Source organism: Platalea leucorodia, assembly GCF_965183815.1.
Source record: "Platalea leucorodia genome assembly, chromosome: 3".
Lineage (NCBI taxonomy): Eukaryota > Metazoa > Chordata > Aves > Pelecaniformes > Threskiornithidae > Platalea > Platalea leucorodia.
The window spans coordinates 98,469,599-98,492,937 of NC_138825.1; the positions used below are offsets into that span (position 1 = coordinate 98,469,599).

Consider the following 23,339-nt stretch of genomic DNA (forward strand, 5'->3'; position numbering starts at 1 on the left):
CAGTTCACTCAAGTGAAACAATTTTCTGCCCCCACCCCCCCTTCAGACTTCAGAGATAGATTCCATCTGCCTTTTATAGCCATGAGTGAAAAATATTTCTCTTCTGGGCTGGGTTTTCTCCCCCATATCTTCATCACTTTTCTTTCTCTGGATCACATCTACAAAATGCTTGTGGGCACAAAACTCCTTGCAGTGATTATAATGTCATTTTTCTTATGTTATTTGCTACATTTTCATATTGTCTTTGAAGATGTCCCATAGGATAGAAATGCATTAGGTTGAGAAAACCTCCCTGGATATCCTTGATAAGCTGCTATTCAGAAGGATTTCCTAATGAAATAATTAATAATTAGGAGTTGTTAAAACATTTCTGTCTAAATATGGAATGTAAATGAGTATATTGTATACAAATTCATATGGTTCCATTCTGTCTTTAACACTGAAATTTACTGGAAGCGTTTATGCCTGTATTTCATGTCTAAACTTCTGGCCTGAAAATTTCCCTTTTAAGACAAGGGTAAAGAAAAGGTAGACTATTTCAAACATCTTCTTCTGGTTGTTGGAAGCAGCATATAAAAAATGTGCAGTGTCACAAAGTAATAAATAATGCAGAATAACATAAATGACTACAAGCAAAAAAGTTAGTGTTTGCACAGTGTGTTTCATCAATAGTTTTTAAGCTTTGCTTAGGAAATGGGTTCTGCAGCTGTGAAAAGAAATCAGGAGTTTGATTTTTTTCTTTTAATTTGAAACATTAAGAAGAAAATGTGATGGTTACTGGGACCTAGTATTTTGAGATTACTGCCACTATAAACTCATCATGTCTTTTCCAAACTTGAGCCAGCTGGTTCTTCAGTCTTGCAGAAATTCATCAGTCTCCAGACCCAGTACTCCATAATGTGGAAACCCCTGGATGATCTGATGGGTGTCCTGAAATGTAGGATTTCCTTCCTCAGAGCTGGAGACCAAGGGATCTGAAGATTTCTAGACCCTAAGTAAGGAAGTGGGAGCTCTGACCTAGTTGACAGCACAGGCCTTTCGTGTTGTGTTGAGGTACAAGTCCATGACGAATGTTGCTGTATTTGTTTTGTTGCCTGGAAGAGAAGGTTATTTTCCTCCTGGGATCCTTTGTAGAAAAATCCATGTATACAAGAAAGTGTTTCTTAAATGTTGGCAAACACTGGAAAATAATTTGTCATTTGCTTTCCAGCATTTGTGTCATTTCACTTGCGGTATTTTCCAAACTGTATTCTGGTGGTGTAGCTTGGCCACCTGGACTGGAAGTATTATCAAGCAGAAGTTTTGCTTATCTTGAAACTAATGTGTTTGAATTCTTCAGTAAAGCTAGGGAGAAAAGGAAATTTTTGTCTACACATATTTTCTGTAGGATAAAATCATCTCTGTTCTTTCGTTGACCACCTTGCTATTCATTTAACTCTGTATATTTACAAACTAATGCTGTAAATCAAATCAACAACCTGTTTGAGTAGACCTACTTACACCAATGCAAAGGGGATTACAGTAGTGCTAAAATCTATTTCTGTACAGTTAAACAAAAGGGAAATTATGTTAGATGGTGTGTAATGCTTCACTGAAATCAATAGCATGTGGTATTTAGCAGTAACTGGAAAACTGTACCAGGAATAGTTCTGAAATAAAAGCTTTTAGTCTGGAGTAACCACTTGGCAGGTTCTCAAGTAAGCCACAACCTAGAGTTGAAATACTGCTTACTTGATTGTAACATTCTCTTGCAATTTCATGTGACTGAACTGGTTGGGTGCCTACAACACTAAGCCTGATTAAACCACTTTGAAATTATTGCTGTTGGGATTAAGTGAACATGTATGTTTGCAAATGTACCTGTTTCCCCCAAATGTTGCTCCCTTGTAATTGCCAAAATAACCAGTTACTGCAATTCAGATTTATTATTGTTGTTAAATATTAACACAGTAAGTATTATCTTAAAATCAATTGGAAAATACTTTTCTAAGACCATTCAGTGTTAGATATAGTCTACTGCAAATGTTTAAACTGATGATTATATGTAAGTGACATTTCTAATTTGGTACTTCCTAACTAATACAACAGTGGCAAATGTTAGGAAATGAGGGAAAGGAATACGTAAGATGCCTATACTTCTCCATTTTATATTGTTGCATTCTTCTATCAGAAAAAAAAAAAAAAAAAAATAATAAAAAATAAATAAATTGCATTAGCAAAACTTTGAGGAGGCAGAAAATTACTCTGTTTTGTGAATCCTTAAAGGAAAGGGTAAATACATTGAAATGTCTGTTTTTCGAATTCCTGCTCTGATGCTAACTGAAGATTAATCTACCTTAGTTTGTTAATAATTTTAGCTCTTAAATATTCTTCTTGGTCTGTAATTTGTTGACCAAAAGAAGCCATGGCAAGGTGTTAATATAACTGGGAGATGGAGAAGAAATTGCTTTCATATTCCTATTTTGTGGCTGTCATTGTTCCTCTTAAAACTTCACATTTTGAGAGAGCAGAAATTAGCAATGTTTATGTTCACATTGTTTCTAACCTTGCTGATTCTCACCTGCAGACATTGTCACTGGCTAATCTCAGGCTCTTATCATACATGGCAAGACAGTCTTTTTTCAGAATAAGATCATAACTCTATGATTTGAATCCAAAGGCCTTGAAACATCCCCTACCTCAAGCCTCAGGGACAAATGTAAGATGCTAGCTTAAAAAAATTAAAACATTGCAACCAATCCACTGGCTCACTGTAATTAAGAAGTAGAATCAAGTATATATATTCATTTGAGGTTTATGAAGTAGAAAAGCTTACACTCTCTGATTCAAGAAGTTAGAAGGACTTCTTGATGAACTTGCTGTTTGTATTTTTAATATCCTTTTGCCAACATACAGCATTTATTTTTATAATTCTGTTGCAGCTTAGTGGATTTTATTGATTTTATTGTCTGACCTCCGAATTAGTTTTGTAAATGGAAGCTTAAGTTATGAAATTGCCTTTGAAATCCAGTTTTCCACTGAATACCACATATTTACTTTTGCTGCATCATGACCTGTATAATTTTCTTATATTTTTCTTAGCATCATGTTGCTCTTAGGTCTTTGTTTGTTTGGGTTTTTCTCTTTTTTGTGTTCCGGTAGCTTATTAACCACTTGTTTATGCTGGACAATATTCTGCCCATTTATTTGCAGCTGCACGACTCTTTAGTATTTTGATATTTTTAACTAAGACATATATATATATATATATGTATATATATGCACTAACCTCTGCCCCCCCAAAAAAACAACAAAACCAAACCAGAAGTATTTTCTAACAAGAAAATTTAACTAGTTTTCTGGAGAAACACTGAATGTATTGACCACAAATTATTGTGTATCAAAATAAAGAGAGGCATAAAAAACAGAATTTGAATATATTCCTATAAATATGGTTTAGAGATCTTGCAAAGTCCTAGGAAGCAGACGGAAATTAATTTCAAAACAGTCGTCTAAAAAGGTCTAATCAATATTCTCCACGTTAAAAGCATTAGTAGAAGGATGTCAATTGATCGTTGGTTGATTAACCACTTGACACCCTACCAAATTAATTTCTCAATTTTATGCAATATTTGTTAAAAGATGAGGAGATCATTCATAAGTAGTTCAAATGAACTTCAGTAGTGCATTACCAAAACTTTAGCAGGAAGATAAAGAAACTTCTTCATTTCATAGGAACACAGTAGTAGTACCTCTGAAACACTATTTTCTCTTTTTTCTTTCCACATTTATGCAGGAGGAACTTATTTTTACAGGGAAGGTACTGATAGCTAGAAAATGAGAAATTTCAGGAACTACCCTTGCACCCTAAAGCTATGAAAAGAAGCTCAGATTAGAATTCAGATTAGATTTACAGAGTTCTGCAAATTATGCATCTCTATATCTAAATAATAATAGGAAAGTTCAATCAAAACCTCATCAAAATCTCCTAGGAAAGTAATAAAAATTTGGTGCACACACAATGTAGCAATACATAAACTGTGTTATTTATATGAGCAGATTAAATTTAGTGTGCTTAAAACTACAGCTTACATTTCACATTTAATATTGATCATCTACTATCTGGTGCTAACCATATGAGAAATTAATCTGCAGTGTTATTCAGATGGAAGATTCCTCTTCAGCTGACTAAATATGCCACACACTGAAAAAGTCTGAATATTTGTCCAAATTAAACTTTTATAGCCAATTACTTGTCAAGTATTTCTCTGATCCTTTGGGACAGAAATTTTAGTTTATGTGTTCAAGCACCATTCCAGAGAATAAAATTAAATTTAGCTGGCAGAAGTAAAATTAAAGTGACTGAAAATGCATTGATATCTCATAAAGCAAAAAGATGGCTTTAGAATTTTGATAAATATAAGAATTACAAATATACAAATAAGGTGCGCACAGGTCGATGATCTGTTATGTCAAGTGGCCGAACTGCAGGAAACAGTCAAAAGGCTGTGCAGTATTAGAGGAGCCAAGACAGAGATAGATAGGTGGCTTCAGAGCCATGTTCCTGTGGCAGACACCACTGAGAATGAGGCACGTTGGACCCTGGTAACTAACAAAAGCAGGACTCCACATCAGCCTGCACCCTCCACCATCAAAATCAAAACCAGATATGAAGCCTTAACAGCTGAGGACACCCATGAGCAAGGCCTGCAAAGCCCCCTGCAACGGAAACTGTACCAGCAACACACAGTGAACACTGTAAAAAGAAATGACGAGTACTCGTAGTGGGTGACTCTCTGTTGAAGGGTACTGAGGCACCCATCTGCCGACCTGACAGGGAGTCACGAGAGGTATGTTGTCTTCCAGGAGCTAAGGTTCAAGACATGGCTGAGAGGGTGCCACAACTCATCCAGAAAATGGATTATTATCCGTTGTTACTATATTAAGAAAAACTTCTTCACCGAAAGGGCAGTCAGTCATTGGACCAGGCTGCCCAGGGAAGTGGTTGAGTCCCCATCCCTGGAGGTATTTAAAAGACGGGTAGACATGGTGCTTGAGGACATGGTTTAGTGGTGGACTTGGCAGTGCTAGGTTAATGGTTGGACTCGATGATCTTAAGGGTCTTTTCCAACCTTAACAATTCTATGATTCTATTTCATGTAGGCATGAACGACACTGAAAGCTGAAACCTGGGTAAAATCAAGGAAGACTTTCAAGCCCTGGGGGTGCAAGTGAAAAACATTGGTGCCCAGGTTATCTTTTCCTCCATTTTGCCAGTCCGAGGGAAGGGAGTAGCCAGAAATTGGCGCATAATGCATATCAACTCCTGGCTACATGGCTGGTGCCGTCATGAGAGCTTTGGCTTTTACGACAATGGGACATTCTTCGATGACTATAACATGCTAGGGAGGGATGGAATCCACCTGTCTATAAGGGGCAAGAGAATCTTCAGCAACAGGCTGGCAAACTTGGTGAGGCGGGCTTTAACTGAAGGACTCAGGGGGGTGGGGTCCAAAACAGAAATGCTCATGCCACCACATCCAACTGGGGAGTAAGTTAGTTGTGGAGATCGGGGGATGTCTCAGAGGGCTGGAGGAAGGCAAATATTACCCCTATCTACAAGAAGGGCTCAAGGGAGGATCCGGGTAATTATAGGCCCATCAGTCTTACTTCAGTCCCCGGGAAAGTTGTGGAACGGATCCTCCTGGGGGCCATCACGAGTCAAATGAAGCACGTGATTGGGAAAAGCCAACACGGCTTCACAAAAGGCAGATCATGCCTGACAAATCTGGTGGCCTTCTATGATAAAGTGACCTGCTCAGTTGACATGGGGCAAGCGGTCGACATTGTCTACTTGGACTTCTCTAAGGCCTTTGATACAGTTTCCCACAGCCTCCTCCTGGAGAAACTGATGTGTTATGGCCTGGACAAGTGGTCTGTGCAGTGGGTGAGGAATTGGCTGATGGGCCACACCCAAAGGGTGGTGGTAAATGGCTCTTTTTCAAACTGGCAACCCGTCACAAGTGGGGTCCCCCAGGGATCGATATTGGGCCCAATGCTATTCAATATCTTCATAAGCGATCCGGATAATGGGATCAAGTGTAGCCTGATGAAGTTTGCAGATGACACCAAATTGAGTGGGGAAGTAGACACTCTGCAAGGGAGAGCCACCCTGCAGGAAGATCTGGATAGGCTGGAAGAGTGGGCTAACAAGAACCTTATGAAGTTTAACAAAGACAAGTGTAAGGTCTTGCACTTGGGAAAACATAACCCAGGAGTGCAGCTCAGACTGGGATCCCCCTGGCTAGAGAGCAGCTCCGTGGACAGGGACCTGGGCGTTCTGGTGGACAGGAAGCTCAACATGAGTGAACAGTGGGCTGCTGTGGCCAAGAAGGCCAATAGGATGCTGGGTTGCATCAACAAGGGCATCATCAGCAGAGATAAAGAAGTCATTATCCCACTCTATTCGGTGCTTGTCAGGCCACACCTGGAATACTGTGTACAGTTCTGGTCCCCGTTACACAAAAAAGATGTGGACAGGCTGGAGGGATCCAGAGAAGGGCTACCAAGATGATCAAGGGTCTGGGAAGCCTGCGGTATGAGGATAGGCTGAGAGAGCTGGGTTTGTTCAGCCTTGAGAAAAGGAAGCTTAGAGGTGATCTCATCACCATGTACCAGTACTTAAAGGGGAGCTACAAAGAAGATGGAGACTCCCTTTTTACAAGGAGTCACATGGTGAGGACAAGGGGTAACGGGTACAAGTTAGTCCCAGGGAGATTTCGATTGGACACGAGAAGTAAATTTTTCACAATGAGGACAGTCAATCATTGGAATAATCTCCCCAGGGAAGTGGTTGACTCTGCTACGCTGAACACGTTTAAGACTCAGCTGGACATGGTGCTGGGCCATCTTGTCTAGATCATGCTAGAAAGGTTGGACCAGATGATCCTTGAGGTCCCTTCCAACCTGGTATTCTATGATTTTATGATTCTGTGAAATAAAATATGTACACATTTAGCTGAGACTCACTGTAAAACAACAGAAAGTGAAGCTATTGGGTTGCATTCATTTGTGTAACCAAACAGTTCTCATTATAATGAGTATTCTATGATCTCTAGTACATCAACATGTTAGGAAAAGTCTGAGTTTCCAAACGTATTCTGACAGCTGCCTTTTTCCCCCTGAAAACCAATACTTTATTTCATTCACTCCTTTTATCAGTTCATTAGACTTGAATCAAAAATGTGGATGCTAATGCTCAAGTAGACCTTCTGTGATACTTTACAGAACAAATATATTAATCAGTGAACTTCAAAAGATTTTTACAAGTCTTTGCTTCATTAAAATTTGCTGTAATATGTGTCACAGTGACCTTAAAATCAACCAGCTTTTCAACATCAAATATCGTAGTGCATTATGACAACTCCAGTGTAAATTATGGTTTTATATTCAAATCCTACTTCAGATTTTTTCCTGTAATTGGGAGAGATTGACAAATAGAAATGAAGATATAAAGGACCTTCATTTCTCTCCTAGATAGGATTTTTTTTTTTTTAATAGGTAAAACTGGTGATTTTGCAGGAAGATCATATTTCCTGTCAAGTATGTTGAGCTTCAAGAAAATATTAGATAATAGCTTCCCAATTTCCTCTATGTCAAATTCAGGAAAAGAGTTAAGTACTTGTGCATCATTTTGAATTCAAGTGGTAAAATACATCTGATTAGGTACTAGTGTCAATTAGAAACATTCTTTTCGCTTCAAAATCCAACACACTTAGGAGCAAAGTAATAAATTTTGGAGATGGAACTAATCAAACAGATAAATGACTGAGTTGTTTTCAAAACTACTAAAAACAGATAGTAAGATGCTGATTTTGTTTGTGGATTTGGACTAGCAACAACTAGATTGTTTGGGATTTTTTCAACACCCAACTTCTTGACTATTTTTTATACCTTCTGTTGAGGTACTACTGTCATACCTGTTTTCAGAAAATCTTGACCTGAATATGAATGAATAATTTTCCTTTTTCCTTTTGCTTTTCAGACTGTTCCACTTACTTACACATCTGGTCTTACTTTACATGCCTATGTAATATCCATAAAAAATAACAGAATTTAATAATTGCACAGCATCTCTCAGCTGGACAGTTTAGCATGCTTCATGGCCACTAACTGAATAAGCTTCATCTTATTCTGCGAGACAGGTGATTTTCTTCCTTTTGCAGATACACAGGAGTTGGCCGGAAATACTGAATTCTCATCTGCTGTAAACCGATGCAGTTATAACTTTGCTGATGTACAGCAACTGATGGTCTAGGCAAAAAAAAAAAAAAAAAAGTGATCCTTTCCTCATAAAATGTGAGGTTGGAAGAGGAATAATGAGGGCTACAAAATAGGAATATGAAAATAATTTCTTCTTCTTGTGGCTCCCTGTTTCCCAAAGCATATGAACATCAAACTGGTTTACTATGATTTTGTTTTGTCAGACAGGCAGCTAACTCTTGAACTTCTCAATATTTAAGGAATGCTAAAACAATCAATATATCAATTTTTTTTCCTGAAATAAAACTAATAACATATTTACATTGGGTTGATCTACTTATTGCAGTGCAGCTGCCAAAAGCGGAGGGTAACTTGATCTCTAGGCACTAGGTAATGACAATTGCTATATGTTTCAGATAACTATGGAGCCATTAATTTCCTTTATGTTAAACGGTGTGCATATCTCTTATCTTCTGTCACGCAATCTTAGCAGTGATAGGGAAAGCAGAACAAGTCACATAAAAATTACCAGCTGGATCAGGCCAGCAGGTCATCTAGCTTGATATCCTGTCTCTGAGCAAAACCAGTCACAAATATTTTGGAAGAGATATAAAAAACAGGGCAAGTGTGATTTTCCCCAAAGTACATTACTGCAGCTTCCACCAATCAGTGAGATTTGGATTTCCTGAGCTGTGGTTCCATTATACTTGCTGGTCTGGTGGATTGGTTTTCCTGTATTTTTCTTAATTTTTCATGGGTTTAGGTTTTGGGTTTTTTCATGTTAATTCTTTTGACCCACATAACATCTTGTGGCAATAAATTAGCCAAAACAAATATGTAGTCTGTGAAAAGTTATTTCCTTTTGTTTTTCAAGCCTGTGACCTGATAGTGTCATTGAGTGCCCTTAGTTTTTGTGTTTCAAAACATGGAGTGGTCATTTCTTATTCACATTTTCCTCTGCATGTTGAATAGGCCTGATCTGTTTCTCACTCTGGAAGACATACCATCCCTTTGATCATCCCTGCTTCTGTTCTGTGTTTCACTGTACCTTTGCAGATGCATTTTACCAGGCTGCTTGGAAAATTCAGAAGAGACTTATAATAGCATCATCTGCTTTATTTTCCTAGAATTTTTTAAACTCTCTTCATATTGGTCCACTTGTATGGCACTTTCCTTCAATGAAAATGAAACGATGTCCTGCTCTTAAGCATTGCTTATGTGACCCATTGCCTCTTAGTGCTTCCTCTGAGTCTTCACGATTAAATATACTGTCTTTCTGCCATTCAAAGCCCCTAGCTATCTGCAAAGTAAGAGATTAAGTCAGTGATCTGAATTCAGATCTCCCAGTTGACAGCAGAGAGTATTATCAACAAGGCACCAGGCTGGCCTGATAAAGAAAAACTTGTGCATTTTATTCCATATGGATTTTTTGCCTTGTAGTGTAGGAGTTCAGTTACAGCAAGCAGAAGGTTTTTGTACATTGAAACAAATGAATGAAAGCAGCAAGGGTGAGATTTATTTTGTTTCATATTTTATTGTCTGGAAACAGCTGAACTCACCTAATGAATTATTTCACAGATTTCTAAAGTTACAGTCATTGAGGAAATGATTATTTTATTTCTGTGCTGTTGTAGGTGTGTGTGACGCTTTATGAAATACCCAAGTCAGATTTTGTATGTACCAGACATAATCCCTAGGAATTTTCTGAATCATATTTATTTCACTTTGATTTTCTTCCCACCGTGAACATGAGATAAAAGAATGCATTACTCTCAGGTAGTTAAATTTGGTTCCTTGGGATATTCTGTGAGCATGAGATGGATAAAGCAAGTCACGTATTCATCAGTCCCTTGATATTGCTGCTAAACTGACTTTTTGCCTGCTGGGAACACCTCCATTCTTGGTAATATGGAAAAGGTTTGCTGCACTGGTCGGCAAAGTATTTATCGACTGTGCTTCTACTGTATTCTTTGAGTGATGGAAAAGAAGAACAAGCACAGAATCTGTCCATAAGTTTCAGATCTCTGTCGTAGGATGTTTACCACTGTAACTGAAAAATACAAATAGCAAATTCAGAGTTTAAGCCCCTGACTAACTATTCTGATATCCTGTTCAGTTCACATCTCTAACATTTCAACTCCTGTATTAACTTGTTTTTGCCTAAAGAAAATCCTCCAGCAGGCCATTTGGTTCTGATGCATAGACATCAAGAGTGAGAATTGTTCATCTAACTTCAGATATTGCCAGTGTACATGTCTACAGCTAAGCTAGTGACCCTCAAGTCCTTTTACAGGTTGTGATTCATCTGGCCTTTTTAGATGTTTATTATAAGGTGAGGAGAATCACATCCTAGGATTACCCATTTCTCTTCATTTAAAGAGGACCGAAGAGTTATCTACCCTGTGGATTGTAGACAGCTTGGTCAGACGTTTGGTCGGATCTCTCCTACCAGAAGATGAATGCATTACTTCCCTTTCTAGGGCTTTGTGGTGGGTTTTTTTGTGATACTCATCCTTACTATTAAAAGTGCTACTTATTTCTCATTTGAATTTATTTAGTGATGGCTGGTGCAGTTGATGGGTCTTACTATCTTCAAGATTTAAAAGTCTATTTTTAATAGAATTCAGTAGAATTTAATAAAATTCAGTAATAAGACAAACTTGTCACAAAAAGCAAACAATGCAAATGGAAAATTAGAGATAGGAGTGGAAACAGACTGATTCCAATTTACTAGCAGTGGAAAACTGTATTCTTCCCCTTACTGCTGTTTATTCTCTAAGACAAATGGGATCATAATAGAAACTTGTTAAAGTTTTCTCAACATTTTCTTGTTATACTATGTGTTATTATGAAAATTGTAGTCAATAATATCCCAGATAGCCTATTTATTTCAGTAGAAAATTTGATCCTTCAGTTAAACCATTAAAGTATAATTCTTAGCAATATAGAATCATAGAATAGTTTGGGTTGGAAGGGACCTTTAAAGGTCATCAAGTCCAACCCCCCTGCAATGCACAGGGACATCTTCAACTAGATCAGGTTGCTCAGAGCCCTGTCCAACCTGGCCTTGAATGTTTCCTGGGATGGGCCATTTACCACCTCTCTGGGTAACTTGTTCCAGTGTTTCACCACCCTCGTCGTAAAAAATTTCTTCCTTATATCTAGTCTGAATCTGTATGTGCTGTTCAGGCAATCCAAGACCCAACTCTGTAGTCTCTGTTAGGAATTTTTGCAGGTATTGTATCTTAAATTACTTGTAGTCTCCATTTTTACCCTTAAAATGTTAGAATTTTTTTTTTTTTCTTCCAGTATAATTGAGACCTATAAAACCATTAAGTTACTTATAGCTGATTGTGCCTTGTACTTACAAAGTCTTTTTTGTATATTAATTTTGTTTATCATTGTATTATGTTGCTTCCTGATCATTGACATATTTAAGTATCTAAAGATGAAGCTTGTATGCAGATAGGGATCTGAGTTTGATCAATTTGGGTTTCAGACACATATATCCTAATAAACACAGTTTGGGAACCAAAGTTGCCATTCAATAAGCCATTTCGCTTATTGAAACAGGGACATACTCTGACTCTAATAGAACTGTGTGCCTTAGAGAAGTTTTACTGTATTAGTTTTCTCACTATCCTCTATTGGTATAGTGTCACATTTGTCACTGTTTAGTTGTAGTAACAGTTAATATCTCAAAAAGTTACATTGTGCTCAAAGACCTTAAACATAGGTTAAAGAATTATGATGCAATTCCTTTGTAGAAATTCTATGTACTAAAGAACTGCTGTGCTGGTGACTCCGTTATGTTACCTCTCCTTCTTGTAGGGGACATGGTTGGTAAGTCCTTATTGCCCTTCAGTTTTTCCCTAGTGCAGAGGTCTCCAAACTATTTTGATTGCGCTCCCCATCAGTGAAAAAATTTTGAGGACACCCCGCCAATGTATGCATATGTATTTATTCACAAATTACATATAGGTACTACTGCAGTTCTAATATTTTTGTTCCTGCACCCCAGTGAATTGTCTTGCCTACCCCCTGGGGTGCATGCACGCCACTTTGGAGACCACTGCCCTAGTGGAACAGTCCCTTGGGGTCAGGGACAGAGCTGACAGTGTTAGGAGCCCCAGGGGAGAAAGAAGTAACCATTTCTTCTATCAGCCTGTCCTGCGAAATAAATGAAGTACAAAATTACTTATTGCCAGCAACCATCTTAAAATATGAGGATATATAAGTGTTACTAGAAAACAGCGTAAAATACTCTCATACTATGGTAGAGTCTTATATGCATGTTGTAGCTGGCATCGATAGTATTTCTGTTATTAGCTTATTGTAGTTCAGCATATGCCCTCTTTGGCTCTGATTCATGGAACCTACCAGCCTGCGGCCATGCTGAGTGCTGCATGGGACTTTAATTTCTGCTAATTCAGAGTTTAGTAGAAGGAGGGAAGTGGAATAAGAGAGTCCAGACAAGCAGCTTTGCCCATACTATTCTGCCTGTGTATTTCATCACAAACCTAAAGATTTTAGGCTCTTAATACACAGACTCAATCAACTACATCAAGGAACAACAACTGATTTTTCAGAACCATGATTCTATCTTAGTAGATCAACAAGTTCTACTGGTAGATACATGCATTTTCTACATTTTTTTTTTCCTAAAAGTTACTTTTTATTCCAAGTTTTTTCACAGTGTATGGGTGTTTGTTTCAAGGCTACTGTTTTGTTGATTTTTAGAGTTTACAGTAACCATGTTTGTGTACTATGTATGCATGCTAAACATAATTTAAGATATCTTTTCACTGCCTGCCATTAGCAATTACATGTCTAAATTGAAAGCATTAATATGTTTGAGACACTTAATGATTTCTTATGGTCCCTAGAATGTCACCCTTTTTAGAATCCCATGTCAGGGAATTTTGTACTACTATTCAACATAGCCTTATGGAATGTTTCTGTAGTTATCTGTATAACATAGCAGCAATTTGACAAGATTTTCACTTAGAATGATGGTGTTTCTTTTGTTTATGGATTTCTTACAGTTTTGATAACAGTATTCCACTATCAGAGATCTCCTAACACTCATATCTTTATGAAATATCTCAAAGGTTATTACTAAGGTCTTCCAAAAATACTGTGAATGTCATTAGGTTTATCTTGATAAGCTTTAGGAAGAGTAATGCTGTGTGTGAGGCTGCAGTTTGCCGCAAACAACTGTTTACATTGCATCAAACTATTTCCTGTTATCAAACTGTTCACTGCTATTACTGAATTAGTTTTAAATGCTGGGGCTACAGTTAGCTGTATGTATGAATTCTCTTCAGGATAAAACATGAGATGTGAAAAATTATTCAAAAGTGGGTTTTAGATTTTGTTACCTTCGCCAAATCCAGCAATACTGAAAATGAATTTCTTGTTGCTTGACAACTATTGAGGGTATTTAAAATGTGTTTCCACTATACGCAAGATTAAACAAGAATACTTAGACTTAGTGGATATTGCTACAGGTGCCCTTGGAATGCTGGGGTTCCTACATGCTCTTCACTGTCTTGCCATATGCTGGGCTATTTGCTTGACTAATGCTTGCCACTGAAGTACAGTTTCCTCTCCAGATGTTCTTTTGGAATTGAGTTCTTATTTGTGTATTAATTTACTCAGAATTAGCTTTATTATTTGTCAAGATTTAAAGAACAAGAGAATATGTGTACTTAAAAACAATTTTGTTGTTACAGAACAAAGTTACAAAAGATAAAATGACAAACTAGTATGATTAACAGTAAAGATTCTGCTCTGCTATTCAAGCACTTCAGCTAGCTCGTGACGCTTGCAAGTTAGCTTTTAAGCCAAATGGAGAAGAGTGCCCTAGAGAGTGTTCACGGGTACATTTTCCTGTAGAGAGGATGTTCTGTCAAGGCAAGCTCCCTGAGGCTGGGAGGTTCTTCCCTGCAGGATCTGCGGCTTCTCATACCACTCCCTCCCCTGCAGTACCGGACGTTGAAAGTACAGCTGGCCATGTCCTGTTGCAGTACTTCTCAACTGTTGGATTGGAAAGCTTCACGGTTGATTCCTCTTCCTGGGTAGGAGCTTTTTCTTGGTGTCTTGTTCTGAAGAAGCCTTTGGTGGCTTCTTTGCTTCATTGTGCTACCTGTAGAGGTTGTATTCCTTCTTCTGATCTACACTGCAGATAATCAGTCTCAGTTTGTGTGAAGATGAAAGCTCAAGGAGATATCCGCTGTTTAGTTTTCTCCCACTTAGACCCATCATCCAAGGAGAGGACCAACCCGTGTGCTCTCAGTGACCTCTTTACTGATGTTGTACAGTTGTGACAGATCGCAACTGTTGTAAAGCTTTAGGGCAGAGAATGACTGTTGAGGATCAGCAGGCTAATAGCCTCCACTCCGTGGGGAAGAGGGCATACTCTGCAGCTTTGCAGTTCTGGATGGCTTTGTTGGCCAGGTATGAGTTTAAGTCTCTGGTGAAGTCTCTCTTTGCTATATCTCTTCTGCTGATTCCTGAGAGGACTTCACTGCATTGGTGATGGAGGCCTAGGCTGCTTTGGGTGCAACACTACCAGTGTAGTCACTACAGTTGAAATAGTGTTTTTCTCAGTAGTTTTGGTTATCCATTAGTGCAGAGACCTCTGCATGCAGGGTGCTGGACTCCCTGGAAAGTTGCAGGTCTTTATGGAAGATCTCTCCTTTGAAGGGAACTATCCCAGGTAAAGGACTGATGAGGTTGTCCTTCCTTTCAAGATTGCCTGGCTATCCTATGCTCCTCTCTTTCTCCTTCCCCTCCCCTTCAGCTAGCTGAAAGAAACTTCACAAAATGTAGAAACTAAATTGTGTCAGTTAATCTCGAAGTTGAGTATTTTTTGAAAACTGCCCAATGAAAGACGTTTTAAGAGCTTTAGCTGCAAGGTGTACCACTATATTGTGAGTACTGTACTGAACTGAGGTTTCTGAAGGCACTACATTTGCAGAATAAGAATTAATGTTGTCTGCACGGAGCCTCTCTGTGAAAGATCACAGAATCACCAAATAGTTGAGATTGGAAGGGACGTCTTGAGATCATCTAGTCCAACCACCTGCTCAGGCAGAGCAGGGTCACCTAAAGCAGGTTTCTCACAACTACATCCAGTCAAGTTTTGAAAATCTCCAAGGATCGAGACTTGACAAACCTGTCTGCGCAACCTGTGCCGGTGTTTGACCACCCTCACAGTGAAAAAGTGTTTTCATGTGTTCAGGTGAAATTTCCTGGGTTTTGATTTGTGTCCATTGCCTGTCAGGCGCACTGCTGAGAAAAGTTTGACTCCCTCTTCTCCATCCCCTCCAGTCAGGTATTTATAGACATGGATAAGATCCACCCGAGCCTGCTCTTCTCCACCCTTAGGAGTTCTGGCTCTCCCAGCCTTTCCTCAGTCCCTTAATCACGTTTGTGGCCCTGCACTGGGCTAGCTAGATCTGCTAGTACTGTTTCCCTTAAAAGTATGAATTTAATTAGACAAACGGCATTCTCATAATTGTGTAGGTCTGCTTCTGATTTGCAATGCCTTTGACCTTTACCTCACCCTCCAAAGGAATTTTTCCATCCCGTAGTTTTTCACTTTCTCCAACAATCCTGATTTTTGCAAACCTACCATTTAGAAACGTAACTACTTCTTGCTTTCCATCCTGCCTTTTTTTTGCTGTCAGATTGTGGTGTTTTTTTTTTTTAATGAATGCCCTTCAACACGTTTGTTTTACTAGAGGTTTCATTTTGTTCTTTCTTCTTAAGTCCAATAAAAATGGCAGACAATAAACCATGGGCAGATTTCACAAACAAACAAAAAATTAATAAAGTGAATAAAAATTTTGAAAAAAATATCCACGTACTAGTCATGCCTATGTGCAATCACCAGTCACAAATCCATTGCATAGTTTTAGTTCATTAAATTCAAAATTTCTTTACAAAAATATTCCTGAACTCAGACTGCTTTTCTTGTTGCTCATTCCGTATTCATATCCCTGGTGATGAATTTGGACAGTCTTCAAAAGGAGCATTGCTTAACTAGGATGCTTAAGGCATCAGGAAGACATTCTGCCTAACCTCAATTAGTTTTACTCTATTTTTTCTTGCTTGAGTGGTATTATTATCACAGCTACAGGGGGAAAAAACCCAAAAACATAATGACAAAGTTAATTAATGCAATAAATGTTGAAAATGTTAAGCCTTCATAGTTAAAAATTTTCTCTTGCAACTATTTATTTTCAAGACAGGAGTAGTGTAGTTGAAAAATTTATATAATGCCCAGTAGCATCCTCATCATAATTTCAAAGCCAGAACATTTGAGTATCCTCAAAATGAAGAAAACCTGTGTTTCTTATCTACAACCAGAAACCAAAAATACTTCACAGGACATGTGAAGTCATAGGACAAGTTATGCACAGACACATCTGTAAAGATGCAAATTTGTGACAAACTTCTGAACTTTATTGCATCTTCTAGCAGTAGTCCCTCTTATAATGATCTTTTCACTTCTGGTAATATGCAGATGCTAGACCATTTTCATTTTCTGCATATTGAACTTGAATGTTTGCAGTTAAATAATTTTATATGCGTACTCTACGAATAATACAGTTGATTACAGTATTCACAGGTATTCAGAAGAATGGATATTTTAAAATGTGCTTTGCTGATTATATTGTATTTTATTATTTATTTTGTAATAAATTAATAAAACTAGCTTTTGATTATTCATTTCAGACACAGCACTGTTTTTTCCATCCTTCGCTGGAAATTCTTATTTGGAACTACCTTCTCTAACATCTGTATCTGAGACCAGCACTGCATCTGGGCAGGAAACAAGCAATCTGACGACTCTGTACTTGACAGTGAAAACAACTGCTCTAAATGGCACAATTCTTTACAGTGAGTACCAATGATACTTGAAGCTAAGTATCTGGTTTAGCTCCTTCAGGTCCTTATTAACTTCAGTGTACATCAGCTGGCATTTCCTATTCAGCAGCAAAATGAGTCGTTAAAATGCAGTCGAAGCCTTTTGGTGTTCTAATGCATGATGCATTATAAAATTTGAACCATAGTTCTTTGTGTTCCTCTGGAAAGTTCTTCAATTTATGACTCATTGAGCAAAACATAACCTACAACTGAAAATGCTGCTTCCTGACAAGAAAGAACATAGTAAGCATATGACTTCAGTAATAAGTGTTACAGCTCTAAAATACAAATGTTGAAGAAGTTTTGAACAATTTGTTACAGAGAAACAGCTTCTGCATAGTTGGATTGAGACTCACTGTTTATTATAATTGTGATCTTGGTTCCAAAGATTTTTTGACTTCCAGAAGTATCTTAAGTTCTGCAAATTTGCCATATTTCAGACTATTTACTGTGATTCACACTTCAGAGGATTCTTTTGTGGTCCCTGGAGAGTATACTTGCAGATTTGGACGTATGCTTGTTAATACTACAAAAGAATGTTGCTTCTTGCCTGCGTATTTCATTCCTCAGTATATGGCATGAATTTCTGAGACAGTGTGCTTTTCACTAGTCAGCATGAAAAATAGGCTTTTTTGCCAGTTGAGTATTCCGTTATATATTTTAGCTTATAATTTCTATCCAAATGGAAAACCTGGAAAGTGAGGTGATTTCTTCCTGAACCCAGGAAGAGCTAGAAAAATATGTGTGCAATCTATGTGATAGATTTACTCCACAAAGACAAAATCATTAGGAGCATTCTCTGTTCACTGCAGCTTCCTAGTGTTTGTCCACACAAAGAAATATCGTTGATTTAATATAAATTATTTTGATTAATTTTTTTTATTCTTATTTTAATCTGGAAGTAATATATGTGAATTCACCTGCAGTGTGTAAATATTTATAAGCCAGGGTTAAAAGTAGTATAAGCTTCATGGCATTATTTAATTATGGCTTTTATTATCTGTATAACACTTTCTTTAGATGTAAAACACTGTAGCCCCAAATTGAACATTTATGCTAACTGCTTTTCAAAATGCTATCTCAAATCCTTGTATGTCATAGCTGGGCTGTTGCTGCAGCTGCCTAAGCTACATGGCTGCAGAATTTGCTAAGAATCATGGATAAGTGGTGATGTGGCAGTTCTTTATGTTGAAGTGTTTTATACTTGTTAGTTATTTCAATTTCAAGAGGAGTTATTTGTCCTTCAAGAAGAATTCACGGAAGGTCACTGGAAGTACTTTGAATATACTTGGCATTTAATGATTTTGTTTGCCTCATCACTGCAAAGTAGTTGGCTTCCAGCCAAAGTCAAAGTAAAGCTTGCTATCTACCCATAAGCCCTAATGAGTAAGCATGCCTGTTAAAAAAAAATCCAACATGGAATTTTCTCTGCTATTCTCAGGAGGAAGTGGTGTTTTCTGAAAACCTGGATAAGTGTACTGTACTCATTCAACCAGAGCCAAATTTGTTTCTATCACTACTTGTTGGAAAAGGTTTTGATCTGAAAGTAGTAAATTTATGAAGCTGGGGAGGGATGGTGATCAGAGTAGCTTTGAAACAGAATTTGCAGTGCTGGATGCTGTTTGCCTAACTTACAGCTTAACTATTTTACACATAGTGAATTTGCTTATCTTTGCAAACATCAAATGTGCAAAATTTGTAACTGAAAACCAAATTCCAACTCTTTCACTATCTGTGCTTTCCCATAATTAGAAAAAAATATAAGATATTTGCTTCTCTGTTGCATTTTATACAGAAATTACACAAAGATGAACAGTATATCCTCTCCTTTTTGTTTCCATACAGCTACAGAAGGCAGAGTTACAACCTAAGCTTTAGTTAGTAGCAGGTATTCCACACTTCCGTTCGCAAACATCATTTAAAATGACAATCCATTGAAAAGCATATTGAACTTCGTAATTTTTTTAGGAGATGTGTCTGCCTTTTCTTTTTAGGTTTCTGCAATTGTAAGGTGAGAGCTAGCCTGTACGTGCAATTAATGGGCTCCTTAGAGTAGTGTTGAGAATCAGAAATTAGTGTTATCATGAGCTTTCACACTATGATATAAATCTGTGTGGGCTGTGGAATTTCTGCTTTGCTGATTGTAAGTTTTCAAATTGTTTTGAGAAACCTAGAAATTGTCACATTTTATATGTTTATTTCTGACCAACCGGTATGATAAGTCAGGTAATCTGCACATACTTCACATGTCTCACAAGTGTGGTTAAGTACTTTGGATACACAGTGCGCAGAGATTTAAGTGTCTTGGGCAGCATGGGATGAAGCATGCAGACTGCCTCAGAATTATGTACTGAGAGTTTAGGTGCAGCTGAAATGATGCTGTGAAAGGAAGAGAGGATGTGTATCTTCTTTGTGTACCGAGGGAAAGCACAGTGGGCATAATTGATAGTTGTATTACGCTCCTTAATTTCCTTTTCTGTATCCCAGTGGATCTGCTTCTACCATTGTTTTTAATATACAAATGGGTTTGAATCAGAAAGTATGCATAAGAAGAATATTTAAGTCAGAATCTTAAGGGAAAACGTAAAAGAATTAAAACTTGGATCTATCTTTACCTAGTATACCAGCCAGTGAGGATCAAAAAAGGAGATGTGTGCCTTCTCCACTTGTTCACATTCATGCATCTTAAAATAAAGAGAACACTTAGAAGTACCGATGCATTGTTGTAATACCTTTTAGCAGTCAATGTAAATACATACATACATAAAAATATACATAAGAAACATAAAATATGTATATACAGAAAACAAGCCTACTTATGGGCTGATACTCAGAATATGAGAAACAGTAACTGTTCTGGGCATGTCACTTTACTAAATTGCCCTATATTGTTGTTGAAAAGAATTTTCCTGTTTAATACCTTTATTAGCAAGGATTGTATCAATGGTTGGTTGAACGTAGCAAATGCTAAGGACTAACTGTTTTTTGTAGAGGCTGCCAAAAATAGATTGTCTGTTAAAAACATGGGGAAAAAAGATAGGATATAAGTGATTTATAGAAAATTACTACACATTTAGAAGCAAAGAAACTAATCCAAGAAGAACTGGTTTGCACACCATTTTTAATAGATTATAAACCATCATCTGTTTTAATGCAAACACAAACGTACTTACCTTCTTAATAATGATATGTTCCCTAATTGTTTTCAGTGTGTATTTAAGAAGCATACAAATGGTAACAGCCAATGGACTAAAAATGTCTGGACTTTTTGCAGTTACCTTATCTTTAAATTATTGGCAGAATGTGAGGAGATTTCTCTTTAAATATGTCAGGAAAAAAAGTTTGAAAATCTACACAATTATTACGTTTGTGCCAATAAAGGTTAGCCATCATTTGAGAAATATTTCTTTGTTGAACACAGTATGCATTCTTACATTTTTTTATTCTATTTCTTATTGATTTTTCTTGTTTGCATGATTTAATTTCATCAACATGTCAAAGCAAATTGTGATATTTAGCCACAAAGCAAAATAAATTGCAAGTGGTCATAAAAAACTGATACAGTTATAAAGTTTTACTTCACTTTTAACAGAGTCAGCATAATGCTATTCACAATCCCTTCAAGGAGAGATTGTTTAACTTCTACTATATATGGTATTCTATAACTTCTGACAATTGGATTTCAGATATCACAGCCCATGTTTATAGCATTCCTTAAGGACACCAGCTCCTTTTTCATCAGTTGCGCTCATAAATTATTTCCCTGTGCTTTCAGAAGCTCTGTTCCCCAGATCTACCAGTATTCCACCTACGTCCCTAAAACTAAAGATGAGCCTTTCAGGCAATTGAGTCATAGTCTATTTGTCTGTTATTTCAGCTGGCATTCTCAAGCAGAGCATTTCACAGTATCCTTCCTCTGTGTCAAAATATGGGTTTTGCCTAATAAAGCTTCATCCCATAGTTTAACGGGAAATTAAATCTGTCTTCTCTAGATAGGCAACCATTTGAGCCCAGTGGCCACTTGCTTGCCATCATACTGATGTACGAAAATAGCCTTCCAGCTTGCAGTTTCCTGTGAAAGAATGATTGCTGAGATCTAGTTTCTTTGACCTGATCCCCTCATATAATGTCTACTAAGGTCAAGATAAGTTACCTCTAATATCCAACAAGATTTTTTACTCAAATGGTTCCTGATCTCTGTCTGTTCCCAGAACCTGTCTATTTTGCTTAAGACTGGGGCTTTTCCTATGAAGACAACTTCCCACCATATACACTAGGCAGTATATGCTCTTTCACATTGCCAGAACAAAATTCTTCAGAGGGACGCTCTGTTTCGTCATGTTAACTGTAGAAAGATTTAAAGGACTGTCCTTTCAAAGGATCTCATACCACCTAGGAGATAATAAGAAGAATGCCATTAGTCACCTCTAAGAGTGACTTATAAGCACTCCCTAGACTAAAGATCAAGCAGTAACACTCGCTGAGATCTCAAGGAGTAATGCTACCTTTGGGGGAGGTGTCCCAAATTTTTTACTTTACTAGTAATAACAAGGACCTTCTTCCAAGTTTTCACTAGTGGATAATGTGAATGGACAGACAAAGTCACTGGGAGAAGAGAAATAAGCTATTCATCTGTAACTTCACTTCTTCAAGACGTGTTGTCAGTATATACATTCACAGCCCTCCCACACTTCATTCTCTTTGAATTCAGTGTAACTTACAGATTTACTTATTGATAGAAATTGGAAATGCCTGGAACAGCATGTGTGGGGAGGGGAGAGGAAGATAAGGAAACAAATGATGCAAGATGTGCATATATCAGTTATGCTAGTGTTAAAAAGCAGTGACTTTTTTAACAGTGATAGTGCAATACATTTTGAAAGAGAATTATCAAACTATTATAGAAGGAAATCATAAAAGCCAAAGGCATAAAATCCAGTCAAATTAAAGTAGCTTTCGAGTTAATTAGGTATTCAGAATACAAAATATGTCTAAGTGTAAAAGATTTTCAGTAGGTCATCAGGATTTGTAACAGACTGAAGAAACCCTGTGTTGACTAGAAAGCTGCTCTTGAGGAGGGAGTTTACGTGGTGAACTGTTTCTCTTATGAACTGTACAAAAGCAAATGGTCAGGAAGTTGCAAGCATCTGTTGCCTCTATCTGCTAAAATATATTATCATTTTCTTTCTGTTTTGTCCTTCAAATTAAAGTTGATCATTTTCTCTTTACAAATTAGTAGGTTTTCCAGCAAGGAGCTGTTCCAGGTACGCCTACATTGTTTATACCTTTCTGAATAAAAATGTTAAGCGATGTTAAAAGCTGTGGCTATCTCCAGCAGCTCCAGGCATGGGACTCCCTCCTGCCCAGCTGCTGGAACCCAGCCCAGAGACTTGGGGGTCTCCAGCCCAGGCTGATGGACATGGCTGCTGCTTTCCCATTTGCAGGTTAAACCATGCGAAGTTAAGCACGTATCCCAGAGACACACAGACACGTGCACACATGCAGACGCACACAGAACACGACACGGCTGGCTACACAGGCTGCCACAGGCAAGGCACTGCCTTCAACAGCACCTGCCTAGAGGACTCACATAAAACATGACTGTAGAAAGCCAAGTCCTCTCCTCCTCTCTGGCTGTTAGAGATGGAAGCTCACTAGTGAAGGCACACACATGACACTTGCTAGATTCACAAGCGCATGCACATTTGTGGATCTCTCAAGTACCGGCATGCCCCTCTGTGTCCATCCAATACCCCTGCCCAGATCTCAGGCCTCCTTACCCACTCCACAGGTCTCCTACTCTGTCTCATCGACAGACACGCTCACATGTCACGAGACATGCGCTCACACACCCATCCCCCAGGCACTCCACACTTGGGGGTCCCCCAGATACCAGCATGGACCCTCTACCTATCTGATACCTATGCCTGGACCTGGGGCCTCCTACTCGCAGGTAGTACATCTTGAAGTTTGCTAGCAAATACACTCACCTATACTCAGAAGCTGGCACGAGGCACACAGGCTGGGACCCGTGGTCCCACTCCAGCCACTGGCACTGAGTCCGTTGCTCACTTCACGCATACCAGTCGTTCCCAGTGACTGGCAGCTGAGACACTCACCCATGCCAGTAGCTGGTACTGAGACCCTCACTGGCTGCAGTT

General features: G+C 38.1%; 1 protein-coding gene across 1 annotated transcript in view; it reads left to right on the forward strand.

The window, feature by feature from the left end:
• The window catches only part of EYS (eyes shut homolog), a gene marked incomplete at its 5' end in the record, with an annotated part of 904,266 nt that overhangs the window by 710,008 nt on the left and 170,919 nt on the right, over window positions 1-23,339 (forward strand). The window contains one exon of the mRNA XM_082305491.1: window positions 16,987-17,155. Within this exon, the coding sequence (XP_082161617.1) occupies window positions 16,987-17,155 (169 nt within the window). The remainder of the gene's footprint in view (window positions 1-16,986; window positions 17,156-23,339) is intronic.